This window comes from Phocoena phocoena, chromosome 11 (assembly GCF_963924675.1).
Source record: "Phocoena phocoena chromosome 11, mPhoPho1.1, whole genome shotgun sequence".
In the NCBI taxonomy this organism is placed as follows: Eukaryota; Metazoa; Chordata; class Mammalia; order Artiodactyla; family Phocoenidae; genus Phocoena; species Phocoena phocoena.
In genome coordinates this window covers 24646568-24664893 of record NC_089229.1, presented here as the reverse complement: position 1 = coordinate 24664893, position 18326 = coordinate 24646568, and the positions used below count along the sequence as shown (strand labels likewise).

The window sequence follows — 18326 nt, the reverse complement described above, 5'->3', positions numbered from 1 at the left end:
CTGCTTCAAGATGTTTATTTATTCATCTGTTTATTAAATAATTCATTGTCTAATTGGAATTACTGAATAATTTTTAGACTAGGAAACTAGCATTGCCATATACATTTTTATTATTTATATTCTAATTCAAGCCAGACTTTTCTGACATTTGTCTAAATTTACTGTTACTTGCTGAATGCTTTTCAGTGGACTTTCTATAGAATATATAGAAAGACCAATCTCTTTACCATAATATAACCTTGCTGATAATCAAGCTTTTTGAGTTGGTTTGTTGTATTCCAAGCTGCTTTTATTTATTTATTTATTTATTTTTAGGAGTGATGGATAGGTTTATTATCTTGATTGTATTTCAAACTCAAGTGTACAGTTGAATATAGTGTTCAGTTTATTTAATTAATTTATTTAAATAGATCTTTATTGGAGTATAATTGCTTCATAATACTGTGTTAAAAATGTGGAATGCTTCACGAATTTGTGTGTCATCCTTGCACAGGGGCCATGCTAATCTTCTCTGTATCATTCCAATTTTAGTATATGTGTTGCCAAAGCGAGCACTACAAGATGCTTTTAAATTGACTTATATAAAGACAAAATGTAATTATGTGGAAGAAATAATTTGTTGTTCAACTTCTAAGTGTTGAATCATTTCTGAAATCATGGGTGAAAAGATAACTAGCGTAATGTTCTTTATGATTATGATTCACTGTTATATTTCCATTTTTCTCTTTCATCCTTTTATTTTCTCTGGTCCTTCCTTCTCTTTGTTCCTCTCTCTCTCCTACTCTCTCCTCCTCCTCTTCCTATTTTTCCTCTTTTTATTCTCCTCATTTTCCTTTTTCTCTTCCTTCCCTCCCTCCCTCCCTTCCTCCCTCCCTCCCTCCCTCCCTCCCTCTCACCCTCCCTCCCTCCTCCCCTTCCTTGTTTCCTTCCTTCTTTCCTCTCTTTCTTTCTCTCTATTTTTCAGATATACCTTTAAGGAAAGGGACTAGTGAATCCCTTGGGGCTCCAAAAGGGAGTGTGGAAACTCTTCCAATATTAAAGGTATTGCAAAATATTTTAGAAAATATAGTTAAAAACATGAATTTTAATTTTCAAATAATATTAAGTTTGTAAATGTATAATGGTTAATTATAGAAGTAATTTTGAATATTTAATATCTGAGAAATTATGGTTTCTGTATACATTGAGAACTATATGGACATTTTTCTACGTTTTGTTTTTACTTTAGAAAAAAATCTAATCAGCTCCAAAAATAAGCTAGATAAAGCATCTTAGGAGGATTTATAGTTATATTACTATTGATATTTTGAATGTGTTGTGATTCATAGACTTAACAGAGCAGAGATGTCCTACTTAGCATTCACCTCTGACAGATTAAATTAGTTACTACCTGCTAAAAATGCACCTAGAACAGTCCCTGGCATGTGGCAAGTTCTCACTGAATGTTAGCTTAAGAGAAGATAGAAGATGAGGGAGACAAATGGCCATTCTTCTTTTTGATTATAGTTTTCTTACTATATTTGAATTCTTTTTGTACATCATGGATTGTGTTGACCTGTATAGCTGAATGGGAGCCTAGGGAATTGTCTCATATATGTAATAAACATTTATTTACAGGCAAGAACTAGAATAGCATTTTGCAAACTCTGTCCTATGTGATGCTAGTACTACCCTTCAGAAAAGGATGCCAGGGTCAAGTAACCCTGGCTGACTTGAATTAAATACAATAGTTTCCTTACTGTATGACTTCTCAGGGGCATTAATTTACTCATGAGTACTGTGGTTTTCCAAGAAGGAGATATAGAATACCATATGTTCCATTATTGAAAATAAAACTCATTTTATCTACTTAGGACGCTAATGTTCATGGACTACAGTTGAAAAATACTTTTCTAGAGAGGAAGCCAGTGATCTATATTTTGGTTTACCTGATTAATTAAAAAAACTATAATTTTAACTTACAAAAGTTGTGTTAACATTAGAGGGCATTTCAAGGTACTAAAAAATGAAGAAAAAATTCTGTAATTTCACTATATGGACCTAAACATTATCATTTTCTATATTTTCTACTAGTCTTTTTCACAATTAAAAAAAATATTTATTTATTTATTTTATTTTTGGCTGCGTTGGGTCTTTTGTTGCTGCATGTGGGCTTTTATGTAGCTGCGACGAGCGGGGGCTACTCGCTTTGTTGCAGTGCGTGGGCTTCTCATTGCGGTGGCTTCTCTTGTTGTGGAGCATGGGCTCTATGCCTGCAGGCTTCAGTAGTTGCAGCACATGTGCTCAGTAGTTGTGGTTTACGGGCTCTAGAGCACAGGCTCAGTAGTTGTGGTGCCTGGGCTTTGTTGCTCTGCAGCATGTGGGATCTTCCCGGACCAGGGCTCGAACCTGTGTCCCCTGAACTGACAGGCAGATTCTTAACTACAGAGCCACCAGGGAAGCCCTCTTTTTCACAATTTTTTTTTATTACTGCTGTTTTATTAAGTTTGTATGTAAAGTTTAGTCTAATACAAAACACAAAAATCTGTTTTCTTTCATTAATTCAACAAATCTCTATTGAGAGCCTGGTCTATGGCATGCATTGATTTAGGCTCTGAGAAGACACATTTTTAGCATAGTAACATTGTAATGTTTTTTCTTAACATGAATCCACCAGCACTTTTTCCTGTTGCTAAATGTTAATCCTCATGATTACTGTGTTTTCTCTGAAAAATTGATTTGAAATATATGACATACAATTATAAAGAATATTATAACGAAGAGTCATTCCCCCATCACTCTTTTAAGAAATGAAACATAGCTAGTACAGTTGAAACTCAACTCCTCCACTAACTGTTCCTGCTCACATTGTCTTTCCCCCTACCTAGGAGTAACTGCTGTTCTAAAGAGTGATTATACATTTCAGGCATTTTAGTATTTTTATTACATATGTTTGTATCCTTAAGCAGTAGAGTACTGTTTTTAAATTTATATAAATGGTGTCATACTCTGTGTATTCTTCTGCAGCTCATTTTTTAATCTCAGTACTGTGTTTGTGAGATTGACTCAAGTTGATTTGTGTAGTCATAGTGATCATTTTCACTACTACATTCTGCTTGATCAGGGTTGCACAGTAAATGGATTTGAACTTAGGTGTGTTTCCTTCAAAGTTCAGGCATTTAGCCACTATGCTATGCTGCCTCTTGATTTAAAAAACAAGTGTCTTCAGGATATTTGTATAAAGTATTTTCTTCTAATACATAAAAAATGCAAGTCCTAAGAAATTGGGGACAAACAAAATATCCTGAATGTACCAGAGGACTGGCGGAGCATTCTGAATTTACTTTCTTGAATGTAATGTTCATCTTCTAATAATAGGTTTCAGAGAATGCAGTTTTGAGTTCTTTATGCTGTATTGTGTCTTCTAAAGAGAGAGAGCTGAGAAGTCTTAAATTGGGAACAGAGAATGTTTGAACTGCATAAGAGATTGAGGGGGCATAAAAGCTGTCTGCCAATGGTTTTTCCAGGGATCATTTACAGTGCTTGCTAAATATGTAGCTTCCTATTTCCCATTCTAGACGTATTGAATCATAATTTCAGGTGTGAGGTTCTTAAAAGTTTATAATTCAGGTGTGAGGTTCTTAAAAGTTTGCCAGGTAGATTCTTAAGGAAACTAGAATTTAAGAATTACTGGCTTAGCGGACTAGCACTTATTCTTTGAAGCTTCATAGGGCAGGAATAGGAATACTAGTAGATGTTACAAAGTGCTAGGTTTTGGCTTGGATGGAAACATTCTGGCAATTAAAGGCACTAAATGAAATGGATTTCTTAGAAGGTGACCATGAAGAAACTGAAAACCATTTATGAACTATTGCTACTGTGTTTAAATTAGAAAAATGCACCTTTTCCTTGATATGATTTATTGCCATCTGCTGGGAAATTATCAAAATAAATATAGAAGTCTATGATGACTACAATGTGAATGGCACCCCTAAAACTGTGCCATACACTACCTGCTCAGCTGTACTGGGGCATGTGGTAGGTGGAGTAAGGGTGATTCATTGGTGTGGTCTAAGGGCATAGCAGTTGGTATTGGGAGACTTGGAGTTGAATCCTGACTTTAATGTTGACTGTGTGATCTTGAATAAACTATTTAATCTGTTTGAATATAAGTGTCCTCATCTGTCAAATTATAACAATAGTATCTATTCTACTGGTAGTATTTAAGTGATACAGTTCAAATGAGCTGTTGGTAACATTGTGGAAACCAGTAACTGGCACATGGTGGCAACTCAGTTTTTCCCTTATGTTTCGCAAAGGGCACTAAATCTCAACCTAGAGTCTCAGACCTATTTGGAAGGGAGTGAAGTGGGGAAGAGTGAGAATTTATTGTAAGGAGAGTCCAAAATCCATATGCTCACCTAGCAGAGTCTGCAGGTGGGATAAATTTTATATCTTGCATGTATACGTGCAACTATTTAAAACATATATAAGGTGCTATTGTGATTATATTTTTTAAAAACTTAAAGTTTTACTGAATACATAGCTATTTTTGACAAATGGTTTATAAAGTTTTAATAATTAATAAGTACCTCATAGGATTATGGTAATTTAAAAATTAGTCCATATAAAGCATTTAGCCCAATACTTGGAACGTGTTTTAATTCAATATTAACTGTGATGATGACAAAGATGATGGTGGTGGTGATGATGACACTGTTAGAATGTGGGTATGTGTGTGGGGTCTTTGAAGCTCCTTGGTGTTAAGAGGTATCCTTAGAGACTTCTGTTTGTGGCAAAATGGAAAACTAGGTGACCTGAAAACCCTCTTCCTACAAAACACCTAGAAATTTTGGACAGAATTGAACAAATATCCTTAAGTACACCACAGAGCTCACAAGAAAGTAAGGTAAATTCCAGGGGCCAAAATAGAAAGGGGAGCTGAAAACCAAAATGGTAAGTTTATGAATAGATGCTGCAGTAGGTTGATGGGCTCAGTTACAAAGAAACTTAGATTAACAACCATTTAGGGACAAGAGATGAGCCTTGGGCACATGAAGGATGGGGCTTGGAACTCAGACTCACACATTTAGTCAGAGCCTACAAGACTCATCTTAGGAAACCGTCGACTAGAAAAATATCTGCCTATTTGGTAGGGAGGTTTCTCAGTTTGGGTACTGAAAGTGGAGTAAACGGGAGAAAGTCTCTCTTCCTAATAATTTGGACCTGCCCTCATGTAGGTCCGTTTTTCAAATTTACACTATTTGGGTTGTGATTCTCCCTGAGCCTGTGATTCTTTTTTTTTTTTTTTAATAAAATTTCATTGAAGTATAGTTGATTTACAATGTTGTGTTAATTTATGCTGTATTGCAAAGTGATTCATTAAGCATATATATATTCTTTTTCATATTTTTTTCCATTATGGTTTATCACAGGACATTGAATGTAGTTCCCTGTGCTATACGGTAGGAGCTTGTTGTTTATGAGCCAGTGATTCTTGAATGGAGATTCATGTCTATATATATATATTTAATGTGTATAATCAAGTTATGTATATTCCAGAATGCAAGTATGAGTTGACATTAGAAAATCTATAATGCAGTACACCACATTAGCAGATGAAAAGGAGAAAATAACGACCACCTCACTAGATAAAGAGCTGCAACAAAAGCATTTGACGAAATTCAACAACCACCTTTTAAAAAATAACTCCTAACAAGTTAGGAATAGAAGAGAACTTCTGTATCCCATGAAGGGTATCATTCAAGACCTTTAATGACTGTTACACCTATGGTAAAAGATGAAAAGCAGTCCCTTTATATCGATGTAACAACTTAAAGATATCTGTCATTCTTCTGATCAAAATGTCCTAGGGGCCTTAGACAGCTGTGTGAAAAAAGAAGAGCAGAAGGAAAGGTATAAGGACTGTAAAGGAAGTATCAGACTAGTATAATACGTTGCACACTTTTAGTAATAGCAATCTAAATGTCCATCAGCAGAAGAGTGGATAAGTGAATTGTGATGTGGTCCTCAGCACAACACCATTTCATCGTAGCAGTTAAGGTGAGTGAGATAAAGTGGGCTTGAACTAGAGTCAGCCTGGCATCATTGCCATCCACGTCTAGAGTCACCTTCACACTACAGGGGGAAAACCTGGAACTACATTTCCCACCATCTCATTTCCATACGGTTCTAGGTTAGTCTTCCAGTGAGGGGCATTTGCATGAATTTGTAATACACAAGGGAAGAGAGAGTTCTTATTCTGCAGTGGCGGATGGAAGAAGTTAATTGACCAGCCTCGCTGAGCAAGCCCTTGCAATTCACTTGCTTCAGCGTGGTAGACACTTGAGGTTGTCACCTGCCTCCTAGATTCTTAGATTCCTGTAAATTCATCACTGGCAGCTTTCTTGATCTTTGCTCTCCCAGGCCTTCCAGCAGTGATGGACACTTCTAGTTCTGTGCATTAAATCCCTTTCTGCTTGCAATACCTAGAGTTGCTCTGTGTTCCTAACTAAACCCTGACTGACACACTGAGTTGCAGGAGAAGATTTCAGTGACATATGGTTGAGTGAAAAAAGTGAACTGCAGAATTTTACAAGAGAATTAAAAATATGCAAAGTGATATTGTATATTGTTAATGGACACATACACATGTAGTAAAAGTTTAAAAACATGCAAAAGAATGGTTAAAAACCAAATTCAAGGACAGTGACTACCTCTAGGGGCAGAGAAGAGGAGGGTCACTATAAACAGTTATACAGGGGATTTCAGTGATCTGCATGTATGTGTTTGCTTTATTTCCTAAACATTTTCTGAAGAAAATATGCAAAATTAGAAAGTTTGAACAAAGCTGGTTGCTCTTTATGTTATTCTCTGTATTTGTCTCTCTGTGAGGGTAATTATAATAGAAGGTATTTAGTTTTTGAAAATCACAATGTAGACCATTGGATTTGATGGCCTCCAAGTCTAGATTCCCAGCTCAGAGATTCAAAAAAAATTAACTTTCAAAATAAAGTATGTGAAAATGACAAATTATGAGTTAGATTTTTAAAATTTACCTATACATTCGGTACCATCAGAATTTTGAAAACCATAAAAGGAAGTTATATACATGTTTTTGAAAAGTTTAGTTAATATTTGGAAAAATGATGAACTGTATTTTACCTCTATTAATAGTATTCCACGTTTAATCAAAAGCAAATATACTTAGTAAGAAATATGTCATTGATCTTGGATAGGCTATTTAAATTTGTTATTTGGTTTTGAATTATTGTTAAAAACTTGGGAAGTGTTGTATATGGTTTTCCCTTAAATTTAATTTTTCTGTTTTGTTTATAAAATTCCTTTAGAAAAAACCTGAGGAACAGTTATTTTTGGCCTATGAAGTTCTTGAAAAAGCCATTGGTGGAATAAATTTGAATTGCATGTTAACTGCTTTGCCAAATGGATCATCAGTGGTTGACCATTGCTATGCCACGGTGAGAATGAGAAACTCTTACATTAGGTTTATTTTACTTAACTAGGAAGAGGGCTGGCGTTGCAAATAGGTAAGTAAAGCACGGTTTGTGGTGGCTTCCCTCTCATAGGCCAGAAATATACTCCCTTTTTTCCAGAAGAAATCAAGGAGGGTGAGGAGTCTTTGAATCTGTCAGTGAAAAGGCTGCTGGTGAACTTGAAAAGCAGATTTCTTAGTGTGTAAGCCAGATTGCAAAGAGTTGAGAAGTGAGCAGACTTTAATGGCTAAGAGTAAAGTGATAACCAGAATGATAATAAGACAGAGCTGTTTTTAGTATGTTTTGATAACCACATGCCTTTTTAATTTTTACTTCAATTCTGCCAAAGCACACCCACGGTGTAGATGCAGACATGTGCAAACCAGTCACACCGAATAGTTTCATAATGGATTTGCATCTTGAACTAATTGAAGCCCAGCACCGAATGGCCGTTGTGCTTCTTGACCAATTGCAAGGTAGTAGCCATCAAAGCAAATAACTTGTTCTGAATCAGTTTTAAGACAAGTTCAAGTACAGAATCAATTTAATTTGTAAACAGTGTTGTTGTTGACTAGGTGTTTTCCAGATAAATGTCATTATTTTATTTTTTCTTACTTCTCTGATAAATATCAATAGATATATTTCATTATTTCTTTACACCTTGCATAGCAAATCAGTAAACTTCTAAAAAATTAAATTGCTTGAGTTATAGTAAATTATTGATATTTTATTAATTTAATGAAGCAAACATTTATTGAGTCTTTATCAAATCTAGGAACTATATTAAGCTTGGTCCAAATAAGACACAGCCTTTAATTTTGAGCTTCTAGATAAGTAAGCCAACTATAATAGTCAAGGTTAGTAAATGCAATAGAAGTGGGCTCAGAGTGTTTGTTATGGGCACACAGAAGAGTATAACAGTTAAGAAAGTCAGGGATGGCTTCTTGGAAGAAGTGATAGTTGACCAGAAGGCTATCTTTATCTTCATAGATATCTTTATGAAGAAAATTGAGAAGGAGGCAGTCATTTTGAAGGGAGAAAGCAACTTTTAGTAAGGTGGAAGCAAACAATTATATGGTGAAGTCTAGAAACTGCTGGAATTTTCTTATGGCTGCAGTAAAGAGCACACATGGGAGATTGACACAGATAAGCCTAGAGAGGTAGATCACAGATCTTGAAGGGTTATTAAATCGTTTATATTTTATCTTGGAAGCTATTGAAAAATGTAGAAAGACATCTCTGACAGCAGTGTGAGAGGACAGATGAGTTGGATCTAAGTTGTTTTTGCCTCATTATTTAGGTAAAGAGGTCAAAAGATTTAAAAAAAATGCCAATAGTAATTCTAGTGTGCATATAAAAACACAACTACTCAAGTTTCAGGATAAGATTTAAAATATTATTAGGTCTAAAAATCTCTTCTGTTTGAGGTTAAATTTTGATAAAGCCAAGTTACTCCTGGCATGATTATATAGTCAATATTCATTTAACTGCCACTTCCTCATTTTAAATTACTGAGTAATTATAGAATAGAACTGAGTATTCCAGCCTAACATGACTTCTGATCTCTGTCGAATACATTCAGATGTCCCATCATATATACAGCTAAACAAATTTAATCAAATGCTGGTTAATTAAATAATTTTTGAGTGCAGACTTTTTCTCCTCAGCTTTATTAAGATATAATTGACATACCGCATTATGTAAGTTCAAGGTGTACAACGTGTAGATTTGATACACTAACATATTGCAAAATGATTACTGTCATAGTGTTAGCTAACAGCTCAAGCATGTCACATAATTCCCGTTTCTTTTTCTGTGGTGAGAACATTCAAGATTTACTCACTTTGCAACTTACAAGTGTCTACTACAGTATTATTAACTATGATCCATGCTGTACATTAGGTCCCCAGAACTTATTCATCTTATGTACCCTTTGACCAATATCTCTCCATTTTCCCACTTCCTCAGCCCCTGGTAACCACCATTCTACTCTCTGTTTCTATGAGTTTGGGTTTTTTAGATTCCACATATAAGTGATGCCATACAGTATTTGTCTTTCTCTGTGTAACTTATTTCACCTAGCATAATGCCCTCAAAGTCCATGCATATTAGTGCAAATGTCTTTCTCCTGACTGAATAATATTCCAGTGTGTGTGTGTGTGTGTGTGTGTGTGTCACATCTTCTTTATACGTTCACCTACTGATGGATATTTAGGTTGTTGCCATATCTTAGCTATTGTGAATAATGCTGCAATGAACATGGGACTGTAGATGTCTCTAAGATCTTGTTTTTATTTCCTTTGGAGATATACCCAGAAGTAGATTTCTGGATCATATAGTACTTCTATTTTTAATTTTTTGAGAAACCTCCATAGTGTTTTCCATAGTGGCTTAACCAATTTACATTCCTACCAATAGTGTATAGGGGTATCCTTTAATCCACAGCCTCGCCAATGTTTATTATCTTTTGTCTTTTTTGATGATAGCCATTTTAATAGGCGTGAGGTAATATCTTATTGTGGTTTTGATTTGCATTTCCCTGATGATTAGTGATGTTAAGCATCTTTTCATGTACTAGTAGGCCATTTGTATATTTTCTTTGGAAAAATGTCTATTTAGTTCCTCTGTCCACTTTTTTTTTTTTGTGGTACACGGGCCTCTCACTGTTGTGGCCTCTCCCGTTGTGGAGCACAGGCTCCGGACGCGCAGGCTCAGCGGCCGTGGCTCACGGGCCCAGCCGCTCTGTGGCATGTGGGATCTTTCCGGACCGGGACACAAACTTGTGTCCCCTGCATCGCCAGGTGGACTCTCAACCACTGTGCCACCAGGGAAGCCCTCTTCTGCCCATTTTAAGATCAGATTTTTTTATTATTAAATGGCTTGAGTTTTTTATATATTTTGGATATATCTATAGATACCTATATATCTATATATAGATAACCGACTTTAAAAAAAATGCACAACATGAGAGTTGCAAGTTAAGTTTTATTTGGGGCAAAATGAGGACTATAGCCTGGGAGACAGCATCTCAGATAGCTCTGAGAAACTGCTCCAAAGAGGTAGGGGGAAGGTCAGTATGTATGTGATTTTGGTGAAGGCGGGGAGTACATGGAATGAAGCACATATTTTTTTGCAGAAGGTTTCTGCTAGTCACGAGGAGCAGACGTCACCATGAAAGATTTTTTTTTTTTTTTTTTTTTTTTTTTCGCGGTACGCAGGCCTCTCACTGTTGTGGCCTCTCCCGTTGCGGAGCACAGGCTCCAGACGCGCAGGCTCAGCGGCCATGGCTCACGGGCCTAGCCGCTCCGCGGCATGTGGGATCTTCCCGAACCGGGGCACGAACCCGTGTCCCCTGCATCGGCAGGCGGACGCTCAACCACTGCGCCACCAGGGAAGCCCACCATGAAAGATTTTAGTGCTTTTCTAGATATGAGGGGATACAAGAATTGGCCTCATAAAATCAACTCCTGAAAATACCTTACTATCTGAAGACCTGTTGTACCAGTTTTTCCCAGAGCACAGAGGGCCTCATTTCTGCTCTCCACCCCGAGCTCCTTTCAGGGGATGTTGAAAGTCAGCAGCTGCAGCTGCACATGATCTAATCCTTGTAGAGGTAGCTGGCAAGTGCCAGTTTGTAGTTGACTCTTTCTCTCTCTCTCTCTCTCTCTCTCTCTCTCTCTCTCGTGTGTGTGTGTGTGTGTGTGTGTGTGTGTGTATGTATATATTTACATAGGATTAGTTATTATTTCTTTGCAATATCTCTGGATCTGCTTGATATTTTTCTCTGCTTTATTGAACTGCCACCCTAGCACAGATTATCACTTTTTTTCTCCTGTCATTCTTCACTCTTGTATGCTGCTGTCTGACTAATGTTGCCTAAATACTGCTTTTGTCATTCTTATTCAAGAACTTTACAGTGGTTGTCTATTGATGACTGTGGCATTTAAATGTGACTCCTGTATTGGGCATTCAGCGTTTTCTTGCAATCTCATCCTTCTTATCTCCAGTGATTATAATCATGAGAACCATCACTTAATTAGCATTTATAATACCCTAGGTACTGAGAGAAAGATGCATTATTTTCCGCTTTGTGTTGCTATTTCCATGAAGATAAATTTCCTTATCCTTTGCCATTAAAGGAGCCTTATATCCTTGAACGGTGTCTTTTGGCATCTTTTCATCAATCAGTCATCATCCCATGGTGACTCATGTGCATTAGCACAAATAATTAAACTTCAATAAAAGGGGTTTATTGTAAGGTTACTACAGGTACACTCATGTACCTTTAAGGAGAGAAACAATATATTGCCAGGTCTCTTGAGGGCCAGACCTGGAAAATCAAGAATCAGTGCAATATTCTCCATCTCCCTGGACCAGCATACCTTTATTTTCTTCTCCCTCATCCTGCTACCTCTTTCCTGGACCACCGTGATGGTCATTCCTAGTTGCACACCAGGATCTCTCACTGCTCACAATCGGGAATAATTTGTGTGTCAGTTAATCTTGAGAGAGGCTCTGATTTTATCAGCCACAGATAGAAGAGAATGGAGGTCTTCATGTGGTACCCAGAGCTCTTGCAGGAACCATGGATGGAGCAATTTTGAAAAGTTTATGAAGGGGGAAAGTGAACAAAACTTGGTTGGACCCTATTTATCAACCTTCAAGATAATTTTATTTAAGGTGAAATAGAAAATCAAATATTGTTATAATTTAAAAATTCTTGATCTTCTCATACAGTAGCAAATAACAGAGAATTTAATGATGAAACTGTATTAGATTTGTTTGAATTTTTATCTATTAATGAAAAAAAAGATGACATGATAGAGGAAGCAATAATTTTACAAATAGTTACTCTTTAGTGTTTAGAAAATATTTCCTTTCTTGAACATAAACCTAATTGTGATAACAATCTCCTTCTTCTCCTTCTTCTCCTCCTTCTTCTTCTTCAGTTTTGCAGACACCAACTGTTAGCAAAAATATATCTACCAAAGGTGCAGAAAAGCCGAAAAAACCTGGAAGTCCTGATTGTTTTACAGGTAATTAAGTTTTGGATAAACTGTCTTTCCGCATTTTTTAAAGATAGTTTTTATGTTGCCCTTTTGGTGAAATGTTTGTTGCTTTTACAGAATTAAATGTAATGAGTAAAATAAGGAAGAATAAGCTATCCAAAGCAATTTACTTGATGCAGAAAGCCCTTCTAATGTTTGAGAAAGATGCAGCCTGTACATCTCTACATAACTTCTTGATGGTAACAATATATCATTTCTTCTTTTAGTCCTGACATGCAACCCCTGTTAAAAATGAATGATTTATTTCTCTTTGCTAAAAATAATGTGTTGCCGTTAACATTAGATTAAGAACTTTTAGATTTGCCGTGTCTAGTCTTCTCTTTGTGAAGTGCAATAGTTTTAAGCAGGGAAATTAATCTGTATCTCTAGCCCTGAACTCTCCTGAAATGAGAGGTTCTCTCTCTGCAGGGAGACCTTACATGGGGAGCTAAATAAAATCAGGATTCAAAATGATGTAAATCGTAGAATGTAAGTGACACTGTGCCAGCATCAATGCATTCCTTACTATGGAACTAAAATACTTAAAGTCCATGGGCTAAAGTACCATCTCTCAGATGGATATTGCTGATTTATGGACCAATTGCCTTGCTGTTGTTGTCTCTCTCTGACCTGGAAATTGTTCTGTCTTCTTACTTATTCATTGTATGTTGATTTTAGAGTTTAAATTTCTGAGGGGAATCACATTTCTGTTTTATTTTTGCCCCTGTGTATCACAAAAGTTTGACTGTGTTGGCTGAATGAATGGCATATGATGAGGTAGAGAATACAAGTAGCTTGTCTGACAAGGGAAAGAAAAGAGTAAGTCAAAGCTAGGGGAAGGATACAGAGTTTAAGAAGAGTTCGACATATAGTGGGGGTCCTCTAATAGAAGAGGGAAGGGGATGAGATTGAAAGCACATGTAAGCACATCTTCAGTGGAGGGTGGGCTGCAGAGCAGACACCTCATCCTCCGATATAAAAGGGAAGGAGGAACAGACAGATGTAGATTTCAATAAGTCCATTGGTGTGGAGGCAGAGAGTTGAGTGGATGCCTTCTTATCTCAATCATGTGTAAAATAGGAGGCAAGGGAATCTGCCAGCCATGGAGAGTGAGGGTGGCTAGTTGGACTGGGGAGAGAGAAGGTGATTGGAGAGTGGAGAGGAATGGATGAGGGAGCTGACTCTAAGTTAAAGGACTGGCCAGCATCCTGAAGTTCTGGCTGAGGTTGAAGACCATGGATTTTCAGGTGGCCTCGTCTGCATGCTGGTATGATATTATCCTGGTGTGGTACTCTTAGTAGCTGTGACAGTAGAGATTTGTACTGGACTGGATTTTTAAAAAAAGTACGAAAGTATAGGTTAAAAGTTCATAATGAAAAATGGGTGTAGATTGAGTAGGGAAGGAAGTAACACCATCAAGACTTTTAAAGACTTGGTAGACTATGGAGATATCAAGAGATTGGGCATCTCTCTGAGGTCAGGGACCAGAAAATCAGAATCTGAGAGAGCTAGAAGGATAGGTGTTGGAAGTTAGAAAGTATTGGGTTGACCTAAAAGTTCATTCCGGATTTTCCATAAGATGTTATGGAAAAACCTGAACCAACTTTTTGGCCAATGCAATAGAATATTGGAATTTTAGATTTCTGGTATGTAGTACTTCCTGATCATAAGTCCATCACTTCATTCATCCAACATATGTTTTTGAGTGCCTATGATCCATTCAGCCAATGTTTTATTGCAAGTTGACTATGTGCCTGGTATTATGCTGAGTACAAGGGATAAAAACGAACAAAAATCCTCTCTTTATTCAACCAATATTGATGGATTGCCTGCTCTTTGTGGTCTCTGTCTTCAAGATAAATCCAGTCTATGGGAACATAGACGTGTAAGTAGGTGATTATGAGTCATTGTCATAGGTGCTCTAATTGCAAGAGTGCCAGGGGAATTCAGGAAGGGAATACCTGACCCAACAGTGGGGAATATTTGAAGAAACATCCAGAAAAAGTGACATGAAGTTGAATACTGAAAGACAGGCAGGAGTACCCAGAGAAAGAGAAAGACAAAAGTGGAAAGGACATGCAAGGCAGAGAGAACAACCTGTGCAAAGGTCCTGAGGCTAGAAAGGTCATAGAGTGCTTGTGGTCCTGGAGGTCATTCAGTGTAACAGAAGCTTCGATGCAACGGCAAAGGGGAGGGAAGTGTTTGGTGAGGATGGTAAGAGGTGAGACCAGAGAGAAAGTAGAGTCTAGCTCGTAAGAAGTCTAAGGATTCTGGATAAATAGATGCTATCAGTGTTCAAGGTGGGGAAGTCTGTCCTGGCAGTATTAGGGGAGAGCCTCATTACAGTAGAATTTCCAGCATCTGAATGAAGGAATTGGATGATGGTATTGGATGGTCTCGGCTGACCAGGCCAAGTGGTGTCTGATCTCTGCTGGAAGACTCCTGGGGTTCAGATCCATTTTCTCAGCAGTTGCTTCTGCAGCCGCTCGCTACTGCCTAGTGCTTGGAGGACATTAGTACTTCAGTCCTACTTCCATGGCAAGTAAAACTTATCTTTCTTTTAGAACTGTTTCTCTCAGGACTCATCTCATGACCTCTCACAGTCCAGAGAGAGTAAAGCCTCTGGGATTTTCCCTTTTGGTTTATTATGATGCAATCTTGTCTTTATATTATCACAATATGCCCATTGCTCTGTTAGGTCTCTGTCTTTCTACCACTGTGACTGGGAACACACGGGAGATGTGAGAGGTCTGAAGTTTTCATGTTCTCCTTGTGTATCTTTTCCTTCTATTTCTTAAGTGAAACTTTTAAGAAAAATTATAATATCCTCTTAGACTCATGAGAGGCATTTAGAAGCTCTACTTTTTACGAGGAGCCCTCCATAAGAATTGTCACCAGCTGGGAAATGTTGAATATTTATTTAGAAGTCCTGAAATCTTCTATAGCCACCTCTGCTCCTCTGTGGCAATTTTTCATCCTGGTGTTAAAGCTTAATGATCAGTCCTCAGGGTACTCTCATAAACAACGATGTTATGGCTCAAATAATTGCCAAAGTTTCTTTCCTTAAAGAAGACAAATAAATTTCATTCCCTTGGCAATCATTTTCTTTTGGGCTATATTACAGCATGCTTTACATTATCACGGTCTGGTAATAAAATTATCCACAAATCAGTATTTGATGTGTCACCTGATACCATAAAAAAGATTTGAAAAGCCTGGGTCTTTGCAGAATCCTTAAATAATTCATACCCTGTTTTAGTTTTTCAGAAGTTTCCCGACCTTGTGGAGATGGATACTCTCATCAGGTGTCTGTTTTATTCCAAGTCCATTAAAGGTGGACTAGCTTGTTGCTATGGATGAGGGACAGACCTTTGATAAGAACCCGTTAGCCTTCCAAAAGAGATGGCTGGCTTTTTTTCTTGATTGTGGGGCTTTATTTTTCTCGTTTTCCTGTCTCGGTTATTTGACTTCTGGAAGTCCATATTGGCATTTTACACATTATACCTCAGATTGATTTTAATAGATTGCACCTAGAACCAGCCTGAGATGTCTCTGATTTTCTACTTCCGATAAATAGAGGAGTCAGTATATGGCTTATGATCATCACTCCTAGTTCACTTCAGAGTCCAGCAGCCCAACCTTCAGCGTCTTTGCGGAGCAATTCCTCACTGGGAAGAGGCAGGAATACTCCTCAATCCAAGTGCTGAGGGTACCAGGGCAGGGTTGTATACTGTTGTTTTCTGTCTAGCATTTCTTTCCCTCTTCCAAACATCACCTTTGGAGGAATTTCTTCTTCCCCACTAGAAGAAATCAGGTAGGACTTTTCAGGGCCTCTCTTCTCTGCCAGCCAAGAGGAGGACTGGTGATGCAAGCTAGGCTGATTGGTTGCTCCCTTCTTGGAATCTGAATCTTGAACAGAGGGATAAAAAGACAAAAAGTAGTTGGCATTCATTCATTCCAATGCCTGTGTCCTGATTAGACTATGTTAGTTGTGTTCTGTAGAGCCTCTTGCCTCTCTGGACCTGCTGTGTTCCAAGCCTCATGTTGCTGTTGCTTCTGTTGCAAAGAGCCCTAACTGATGCATTTAGTGTTCCCCTAGGACTATATGTTGAAACTTAAATCAATAATTGATATGATTTTAGCAGTTCCGAAATCCAGTCATAATGCTTCAACTCTAAACAAAGGAGCATTATAGATTAGCAGATTATTTTTTATAATCAACACAGAATCCACTTTTATGGTCCTAATTTGAAACCAGAACTCATGAAGAAGCCCAGGCCACTAGAAGTTCTAATCACTCCTGGCTCTAATACTTGCTGAATTTACACCTTGATGGCCCCTAAATACCATTGTATTAACTATGTTAGCAGTAACTGGATTACCAAGTGAAGTGATTTTTCCTATTTTATAACATTTTAGTCAAATTAATTCTATTTGCTTTTTTAAGGAAAACTATATGTAAGCCAGTATTCTTCAGAGATCTTCTCAGTTCTTTTTAATTGTTCATGCTGAAGTCTTCCTCATAAAGAGTAAAACCCTTTTTGATTCTAACCCCCCTGTTTTGAGGTCATGTTTTGACCTGCAGTCTTCAAACTACTGACAGAGATTTTAGAATATTTACATTTTAGGATTTTTTTCTTTTAAATATTTTGACGTTATTGCATAGAAAACTTCATCTCTGGCTGCCTCTCCATGCTTCTTTTTAACTTCACTTTGTATTAAGACAAGAAATCATAATGGTTAGGAGTATAAGGCTCTTGGATTAGAGTTTTGGCACTGCCACTGACTAGCTGTATGACCAAGGTCAAATTACCCATGCTCTGTTAAATTTTAATTCCTTCATCTGTAAAATGGGTGTTTTGGGGAAGATTCAATGAAACGATGCCTATAAAATGCTTAGCATTTGACGTAGAATAAGCAGTCAATAAATGTTAGCCATTATTATTACTACTATTTCATCTTCTAATTTAAGCACTGTGGAATATTCTTTTTGTCACATCAGTATGATTTTTGATGCTTTAGATATATTTTTCTCTATCAAACTACACATTTCTTTCTGTCTTTTCTCTTAGATCTTATAAAGCGTATATTTTATTCTCAGCAATATTCTTTGCCAGGATTCTTGGATATGACAACCTACTTTTCATCTTCTTCTGAAATGTACATAATATTGTTGAGAACCCAGAATATACCTCGGGAGATCTACTAGATGAGTAATCAATATGGTACTTTATCATTCCAGTCTTGTGATGGTTGTTTAGGTGTGTCCTAATCACGGCCTTCCGGATTGCATTACATCTTTCTGCAAGTGTTTTCCTGCACTGTGGACGTTAAGTCGTTTTCAAATGTATTTAATGTCAATCTGGCATCATAAGCCTTGAGTAACTTGTAAAAAGAGGCAGGTCACACATTCTCTAGTGGGAACCATAGGCAGAGAGATTTGCATTCAGACAGTAGTACTTTGGACTTCAGTACTATTGTTTTGTGGCAATAAAACAATATGTTTTTTTAATTGAAGTGTAGTTGCTTACAATATTATATGTTACAGGTGTACAATATAGTGATTCACAACTTTGAAAGGTTATACTCCATTTATAGTTATTATAAAGTATTGGCTTTATTCCCTGTGTTGTACAATATATCCTTATAGCTTATTTTATTTTATTTTAATTAAAAAATATTTTATTGGAGTATAGTTGACTTACAATGTTATGTTAGTTCCAGGTGTACAGCAAAGTGAATCAGTTATTCATATACATATATCTACTCTTTTTTAGATTCTTTTCCCATATAGGTCATCACAGAG

At 37.0% G+C, this 18326-nt stretch overlaps 1 protein-coding gene and 1 non-coding gene across 3 annotated transcripts in view; one reads left to right on the top strand and one right to left on the bottom strand.

Moving 5' to 3' along the window:
* The window catches only part of CFAP54 (cilia and flagella associated protein 54), a 297839-nt gene that overhangs the window by 47124 nt on the left and 232389 nt on the right, over positions 1-18326 (top strand). For both annotated transcript variants that reach the window (XM_065887671.1, XM_065887669.1), the window contains exons 15-19: positions 965-1041; positions 7329-7457; positions 7822-7948; positions 12422-12508; positions 12599-12720. In XM_065887671.1, the coding sequence (XP_065743743.1) occupies positions 965-1041; positions 7329-7457; positions 7822-7948; positions 12422-12508; positions 12599-12720 (542 nt within the window). The remainder of the gene's footprint in view (positions 1-964; positions 1042-7328; positions 7458-7821; positions 7949-12421; positions 12509-12598; positions 12721-18326) is intronic.
* Positions 449-555, bottom strand: LOC136131678 (U6 spliceosomal RNA). Its single transcript, XR_010656407.1, has one exon. It is a non-coding gene; the product is annotated as a U6 spliceosomal RNA (small nuclear RNA).